This window comes from Dipteris shenzhenensis, chromosome 10, assembly GCF_047967505.1.
Source record: "Dipteris shenzhenensis isolate YYH24624 ecotype China chromosome 10, Dip_SZ_1.0, whole genome shotgun sequence".
Classification (NCBI taxonomy): domain Eukaryota; kingdom Viridiplantae; phylum Streptophyta; class Polypodiopsida; order Gleicheniales; family Dipteridaceae; genus Dipteris; species Dipteris shenzhenensis.
Window position 1 is genome coordinate 12,831,953 of NC_141605.1, and position 8,662 is coordinate 12,840,614.

The window sequence follows — 8,662 nt, forward strand, 5'->3', positions numbered from 1 at the left end:
TATTCAAGACCAACTCCAATCGCATTCTAGCTTTTCCTTTTGATCTCATTCAAAGATCTCCCCAATACGCATTGTTATTGGCATGCTAACCTGTGAAACAAATTCTACCATGGGCTTCATTTCTTACTAGACAGTATGAATCCTTTTCGAGCATATTGCCACATAGAATATTCGTTTCAAGTAAGCCTTGGTATCTTTTATAATCTGCAAAGTTACAGAGCGAAAAGAAGTAACTGGGACTTCCTCAACTAGCACTCCATCCTTTCCAATTGTGTCTAGCATGGAAAGCAAGTTTATAATCTTTTTATTGACAAGGAATTCAAAGGGTGCTCACAATAAGGCAAGAGTTTCTTCAAAAAGGCATGTTCCTTTCTCCTTTCAAGATGATCATATTTTGCATGAAAAGTCTTAAAAGATACTGTGCCATAATGACCAACAGTCTGTCCCTAATCCTTTAAAACTTGTAATGCAAAGTCTTATACATCATGGGGCACAATTTATGTGGACAAGGGCTGGGCTTCTCTAGCACACAGAATACAATGGCAAGGAGAATCCACAGTACGCATTTCCCTTGTCAGATCTGATGAGACTGAAAATTTCCAGTATGATGCCTTCGTTAATAGTGTCTCTTCTATTTTGTAGCAGGTGCATATCCACAAGCTCTTACCACATTCTAGCCTGGTCAGTGCCAAATGAACTTTAGGAAGCTAGATTTTGTGCCAAGTCCATCCCTTATAGTTGAGACTCAGGTGCAAGAGCTTGAATGCAACCATACACATCTCAAAAGTAATCCTTACAAGAGCATGCTCCCTCCTTGAAATGATGCACACGGTATGCATCTGTTACTATGATCTCTCGCTTTTCAATTTTTGACATAATCTTGGTGGCGGCATGGCAGTCAGTGCACACGCGAAGATTCTTGGACACTCGAATTGCACCTCCAGGTGCAAAAATCAAGCCGAAAGCTATGGCCAGTTTCTCACAGTGCCCATACAAAGCCTCTTCTTTGTCGTCATCTGATACTGATTGCAGCACTAAATCTAAACATGGAACATATCCTTCTTTCTTCATTTGCACACTTAGGCTCTTTAACTTGGCATAAATTGCGTTACTTTGTCGGTGACTCTTGTCTCCCACAACAAACTCATGCACCTTATTATCAACCTCTATGAAGGCCTTACCTGGCCTTTTCCACGCATGTGCAGATCTTCTCTGCTGTTCTATTTTGGCAGCATCCTCCAACATGCCAGCACGAGCATAGATGTTTGACATAAGGACATATGCAGCCGAGCTTTTGGAGTCAATTTTAACAACTTGATTAAAGCACCGCCTTCCTAGCTCTACATTGACATGAGTTCTGCAATGATTAAGCAAAGACGTCCACCCAATAATATTCAATTGGAATGGCATAGTTTCAAGAAGGGACACTGCATCGTTCAATTTTCCAGCTCGGCCAAGAAGATCAATTATTGAATTGTAATGTTCAAACTTGGGAACAATGCCATGATTTTCTGTCATCAACTCAAAATAATGGCGACCTTCATCTACTAGGCCTACATGACTGCATGCAGAAAGAACAGAAACAAATGTGACAGAATCTGGCTGCAAGCCCTGTTGTTGCATGTTCTCAAAGTACTTTATAGCCAGCTCATGCTTACTATGCAGAGCAAATCCAGCAATCATTGCATTCCAACTCACGACATTTCGTTTTGCCAATCTCACAAATACTCTAATTGCATCTTCAAGATTCCCACATTTTGCATACATGTCAATAAGGGTGCTACCAACACTTACATCTGACACAAGACCAGCTTCAAGGATATGAGCATGGATTAACTTTCCTTGATTTAGGGCTGCTGTTCCAGAACATGCTTTCAGTATGCTGACATACATAACACGGTCAAGTTGCACACATGTCTGTTGTATCTGTTGAAACCATTCAATGGCCTCTCGTCCATGGCCATGTTGGTCCAGAGCTGCTATCAGCGCACTCCAAGTCACCACATTCTGCCCATGCAATCTATGGAACACCCTTAAAGAATCCTCAAAACTTTCACATTTTGAATACATGTTTATGAGGGTATTACCAACGGATATGTCTGAATCGAATCCACCTTCAATGAGACGAGCATGAATAATCTCACCCTGATCTAAGGCTGCCGCGCCACAACACGCTTTTAAAATGCTCAAATAAGTGACTCTGTCTGGACTAACGCCATGTTGCTCCATTTTTTCCAAACAACCCAAAGCTTCCTGTGTATGCCCATTCAGGACGAAGCCTGAGATCATGGCACTCCACGTTACAACATCTTGTTTTGTCGCCCTATCAAACACTTTGCATGCATCCTCAAGGCTCCCACACTTCATATACATAGAAATGAGTTTGTTGCAAATAAAGACATTTGATTCAAATCCATTTTCAATAACATCAGCATGAATACATTTGCCATGTATGAGGCCTGAAGTATCGACACATGCTTGAAGGACCGCAATGAAAACATGCCCATCTGGTACAACATTGGACACTTGCATTTGGTGATAAAGTCTCACAGCTTCCTTATTGTTCCCAAGCTTAGCATGTGCTGAAATAATTGCACTCCATGCATATACATTTGGATTAATAAGTCTACTGAATACTTGGTTTGCTTCTGACAAACTCTCACAAAGACTGAATGTTCGGATAAGGTAGCTTCCAAAGACAGTGTCTGCCTCCAATCCACCCTCCACAACAAGGCAATGAGCTTGCCTGCCAGCTGCTAGGTCTTCCTGCCTGACACATCTATACAGAAGCTGATAAAAGTTGTCTGTAAATGTGTCGATTCCTTGGTGGCCTATAGGGTAAAGAGCATGTACTCCCTCAACAAACTCATCAGATAAACTTTTAGGAGTTTTAACGCATGCAAGCGAGCCTGCATTTAATGCTAACCTGCAAGAAGTAGGCAACTGCTGAGCATGCAAACAATGACTAGACTTTAAGCATAACAGAGACTAGAGAGAGACTAGAATTACAAGAGTTTCTCTTTGAAGCACATCCAGTACTGGCTCAACACACTTCTTTAACGAGTGAGTGCATAGCTCTGTTCTACCAGAAGAAGCTACCAACAATTGCCCATGCACATGGCTTTTCCAGTTGCGATATCACAAAGGCTAGGGTGTTCTTGGCAATGCGTAAAACGAATGTTAGCCGACTCCTTAAAATGGGAGAAACGACCTACTGAGATTGATCGATAACATGGAGCCGATGCAACGTATCCAGCAATAAAAGCACAAACGAATACAAATTCATGCACACCCGTGCAACACTGCCCTTTAAGAGCGCACTTGAACCTACATAGCATCAATCCTTTATGGTGAGCCAATCCGTGAAATTAAAAAAACGATCAAGAAGTTCACCTTGTCGAGCCGACAGGCCTACAACTCTCAGAAATCTCTAAAAAATTATCACCATCGATCACCTTTCGACAACGTCTCCTCTGCACAACGCGAGGACTGGAATGAGATCATTCCCTCATGTCTTAAAAGTTAACATTCTTAATTTCAGTTGTTCTACAACACCAAATACTAGTGATGCGCTGTGAACTTGATCAAGCGTTCATTAAACTGAGAACCAAACACTCGCCTTGATTTTTGGCGCCAATGAGTCTGCTGTCTTGACGACCTGCAACCTTTGCGAGCATGAAATCCAAAGGACGCGAGTTCTTGGTAAAGAAGTGTTTGCGATTGTATAAGACAGGAGAGGCGATGAATGGAGAGTCCCAAGCGAAGAATATCCCTCCATTGCTCATTAGATTCAAGACGGAGCTCAACATCGAGATGATGCACGAACTGTTGCTTATTGTGCTATGTTTGTTGCGGAGCAGTTTTCACAACTGAGTTGTTACGTTGAGAGTAAGGATTCTTGCAATCTAACAGGTGAAAATGTTGACCGAGGTCTCTGCTTGGTTTTCCAGGCGTGATCACTGACTGGAGGATGTTTTCAAGTTTCCCTTTTGCTTTGCTATTTCAAAAGCCCTGCGATGAATGAATGTTTCTGTTTGCAGCTTCTTGTACAAGATGTAGAAAATCCGTGCTGCTCCAATCTATGAATGTTTCCAGCAACCGCAGTATTCTTTCTGCTGCTGCTTGTAAAAGATGTAGAAAATCCCTGCTGTTCTATGAAAGCATGCAGCGGTTGCCCTATTCTTTCTGAAATCCCTTCGCCGAGAGCACTCTTTGCTGCGAAATCGACTCTTACGTTTCCAGCTCGGTCTGAAGAAATGGAATATCACGTTTTCAGTTCCAAACAAAAGAACGGCTTGAAGAAACTGAATAAAGCTCGAGCTTCTAAAGATCTGTATGGAAAAGGTCTGAGTGCTTCAAGCTCCGACAGGTGTGTGAAGAACCAGGCTATTTCCTTTTGCTTCTGTTTCCTTCAAATCTTGCATGGATCCTTCTAAGTTCACAGTTGAGGAGTATGTCTGTGTGGGGGTGTGATTTTTTCACTTTAAACAAAGTTGAGGTTCCCTTGCCGTGGTGATTGGACGTTGGTGTAGTTAATTTGTTGTTATGTTATCGGCCGCTTGATTGACTGAACCGTACTTGGATTTCACGAAGAAAATCCATTTTCCCAAGCTGGCCCACCATTACTGGCCAAAAACAAGGTGAAGTATAACTTCCGTGGGCCTCCTAGATAGCTTGGGCACATGATACGATTCTGATTTCAATCTGGTAAGTGTGGACTTATCGGAATCAAGGGCACATGAATGCCGGAAGTTTGCTGGACCCTGCCGGAAATAGGGGCACATGAGAGGATCAAAATCCGATTACTTGGTCTTGCATTCCAATTGGATATCCCCTCTTGCCGGCGGAAGCCTATCGGATGCCTGGAATCCTACCTAAACCTTCCGCAAAACCCTCCATGTGCCTAGAGTGAGAGATGGTGCGCACAAATTGGAAGGGAGGCGAGAGAAGAAGAAGAGGAGGAGAGGACTCATGGAATATGGAATTTTTAAAAAAGCTTGAGAGAGAGAGATATCTTCACCCAAATCACCAAAATTAAACTAGATTTGCAGTAGGGAGCCTTTCCATCTTGGATCACCTAACTAGTACTCAAAATTAAAGTTGAATCCTAGTATTTTATCAAATTTTTAAGGGAAAATAGTGGACATGAGACACGACACAAGGTCCGTTAGGACCCGATCCTCTCAGCAAATGTTAGGGGTGGTGATTTATTATTAATTTTGTGATGCCCATATTTTGGAAGCTGAAGTCCAATATTGGATTCTTGGTTGAAGACACTCAAGCAACTATACCTCTCCACTATTGCTTGAAGACGAAGACAATGCTGACAATCATGTGCTTGTTATGAATTATATAGATTTATGACAAAAGCACTTCTATGCTTTTCTCCCATCCTTTTGATAAAAAGCTTAACTATGCTTCCTTGCTTTTCACACCGTTAGATTTGCTTGAAATCAATGTCTACGATTGTGACAAGTGGCTCAAGGAGAGCTCAAAAAACTCGAACTTCCCCCCAGGCTGCCTGCCATAATAAGTCTCATGAATGGATAAGATAGTGGCATATCATGTGAATGTCAGAAATCATAAATTGTAGTCAAACACATGTAAAATCACCACTAGCGATATGCTAGAAAAATTTCAAATTCTCGTCGTCTTTTGGAATATAAAGCGCGCCTCAATGTGTTGTTCTCTTCATACAATGCCCTCATCAAATGAGATTTTTCGATCAGTCCCTATGACCCCACTGATCATCCTTCAATTAGCGAACCCGCGACCCACACACCACTTGTGAAACCCCTGGCTCCTTGGTTTGCCATAAAGCCTTCTATGGTCTTGAACAGACCGACATTCCTTGTGTAGTCCATGAGCCCATTCTAGAAAGTCGACTAGAACACGCTTAGCTCTGGTTTGTGCTAGGATGAAGATGATAGCTGGGTGTGGGCATCGCGCCAATGATGAGCATCACCCAACATCTCCATAACTTGGATTTCGGCTTTCTTTCATTCATATTGTAGATCTTCGTATACATATTGTTTCTATCTTGCACACAATGGGGTAGATCAACAAACTTTGTGTCCTAGCATCTATTTGGGAAGGTCGGCGATGGACTTACGTAATCAAAGGACTTACGTAGTCATAGCAGCTTCCTAGAGATAGAATTAACTATGGATGGCTCAAGAGTAACCATTCTTGGTTCGCTTTAGTTGAAATATTTTGCCTCAACAAAATTAACTATCAATAAACGGCTCAAGAGCATCTATTCTTGGTTCGCTTTAGTTGATAATGCACAAATCTTTGTGAGGGTGAAACTCGAAACACAGAGTAAATTGTGTTACTGCATGCACTCAGCAAGCTAACCCTTTGTCAATGCCTCCATTAAATCCTTTGTTTTGCATCATCGATCAATACAAACAATGAAGATAACATAGCATTGAGCAAGGTGGCAATCAAAATAAGAGCAAAATAAGAAGTAGATAAAGTTGATAGAATGTTGCGCGAACTGGGTCTCTCTCAAAACACGGGCCTCTGCATATTTCTTTTCTGGTGCTATTCTCTTTGTCAAAAACATCCGCAAGCTTTTGTAGTTGACCTATACAAACCCCCAGATTCAACAAAATCCTTCACATTTTTAAATTTTCTTTTTCCAAAGAAACATTTTTAAATTTTATTTTCGTAGAAGTATGGCAATTCATCTAAATGTTGAAGGTATACAAACCAGCTAATTGACCACTATGATGGCTTTCAAGTGGCAAAGATGTCTGATCTTGAATCCAACTTGTACATTCTCACTGTTCTCAACTACTCCTATGTGAGAATGATTCTTGGGCATCCATGGAGATTTGGACATTCCTCAGGGGAAGCTGCCACCATTTGAATGTTCCAATGCTAAATGCCTAAAGTGGAGCAGATTCGCAAGCTTGGCTGAAGGGGAGAGAGCTACCTCTTGCTTCATAGGTGTGCAATGACCATTATCTTAGAAATCATGTAGACAAACTGGAGGCTTTCACATGATTAGAAGACGTTTATAGTTCTATAGTTTGTCCTTACCATTTTACAACCCCTCCATTGACCTTGTCATTAGTAGCTCGAAACTGAAATCCCTCCAGGTAATCTATGAATATGCAAATCAAGTGGAACTCTCCTTTGCGTACTATTATAAGTTGGCAGCCAATGCAACACCTAGCGTCAAGCAAGATGAATACTCAATAGCAAGGAAGCACAACAGGATGAAGGTCATGGCTATCTGCCACCGCCGTGTGGGCTCAAACAACTTGATGAAAAGGCAATAAGAAAACAGTCCTTCACCATAACGAAGAGTTGTCTCATAATGCAGGACACTAAAAAACAACCCAAGGAACCGAGAGAAAAATGAAGCAATAGGGAATCTTCATGATGGTGCTAATCCTTGAGTGCACCTCATTGAGGTTTCTTATGAGTATGTGGGGATGCTTGAGCAGAATTCATGGCTCACAACCAATGGCCTACAAGCTCGGTGACCATCATGGCTCATTCTGTTGTTGTTGTTGTTGCTTCTGTTGCTGCCAAGAAGGCTAGTAAATGTGTTCGAGAAGATCTACTATGGCCTCTCTGCAAGCTACCAAAATTTAAAACTATCAGTGTTGGCAAAATTCACCAAAAAATCCCGCAATGATTCTCTAATGATGCAGTCTGAATATATACCATCAACACATGCACGATGTTGAGGAAGCCCTCTACCTGATGTGGACATGTTGGTGAAAAAAGGAGGTTGGCAACGATTAGATTCCCAACCCAAGCCCCCACTTATTGATCTTGGAGAAATTGTTTGCATCAGATTGGCACATAATGATGGAATATTGCATCAATGCGGTAATCACAAGGAGATGTGAAGATGTTTTACTTGGTGATGGAGGAGGAAAAGAAGACGTTTGACCTTGGAAGCTAAGCTTGATTGATCTAAATTGATAAGGAAGGAGATGAAGGTTATCGAGACGTCCTCCCTTGCACTCGCTCCCTGGGTGCATGTGTCTGCATCAAAGAAAGCGTTGTATGCTTTTTTAACCTATCATTACATCAAAAAATAAAGCAAAATTCACACCGTTAGATGTATATAAAGTCAACATCTACCATTGTGACACATGGCTCAACCGTAGCTCAAAAAACAAAAACTTCTCCCTAGGCTACCTATTGTCAAAAAGTGTGTGAGACATTTCACATTTCAAACCAAGGTGAATGATAATAAATCATTCATAAGGCTTGCCCAAAATCTAAAATGCCCAAAAAGAAGACGAGTTGGATTTGTTGTGCGGAAAAGAGGGTGGAAGATGAGGAGAGAGAGAGAGAGAGAGAGAGAGAGGGGGGGGGGGGGAGGCCATTGTGCCTTTAACCCTGGTTATGTACAATACTCAAACACATATATATATATATATGAATGACAGAGAAGATTAGGGTGTTCTCCACCCTCCAAAGCTTGTGTGGCTCGCTCTTCTAGCTCTCCCTCTCTCTCACCTTCTTCCGTTCCGCTTCCGTTGTTGAGATCTTTCAACTGGTATTAGAGAGCAGGTGTTCTAGATGAGCCGAGTGTGAGAATGGAGCCCCCGAAGTCTGATGACTGTAGCTCTATGGGAGGAAGCATAAGCTCCATTGGGTGACTTTACCTGCATCCTAGTGTGCAGAGACCTTA

At 41.9% G+C, this 8,662-nt stretch overlaps 1 protein-coding gene across 2 annotated transcripts; it reads right to left on the reverse strand.

Moving 5' to 3' along the window:
* Positions 1 to 408: 408 nt before the first annotated feature.
* On the reverse strand, positions 409 to 4,441 carry LOC147897419 (pentatricopeptide repeat-containing protein CRR2, chloroplastic-like). Of its 2 annotated transcripts, XM_087380988.1 has the most exons (4): positions 4,368 to 4,422; positions 3,620 to 4,248; positions 3,394 to 3,473; positions 409 to 2,926 (listed from the first exon to the last, which is right to left on the reverse strand). In XM_087380988.1, the coding sequence occupies exons 2-4, from the start codon at positions 3,776 to 3,778 to the stop codon at positions 781 to 783; spliced, it is 2,385 nt and encodes a 794-aa protein (XP_087237114.1). In that variant the 5' UTR covers positions 3,779 to 4,248; positions 4,368 to 4,422; the 3' UTR covers positions 409 to 780. The 2 variants fall into 2 exon arrangements, with proteins under 2 accessions (XP_087237114.1, XP_087237113.1); XM_087380987.1 differs by having other exon boundaries at positions 3,620 to 4,441.
* Positions 4,442 to 8,662: the final 4,221 nt, after the last annotated feature.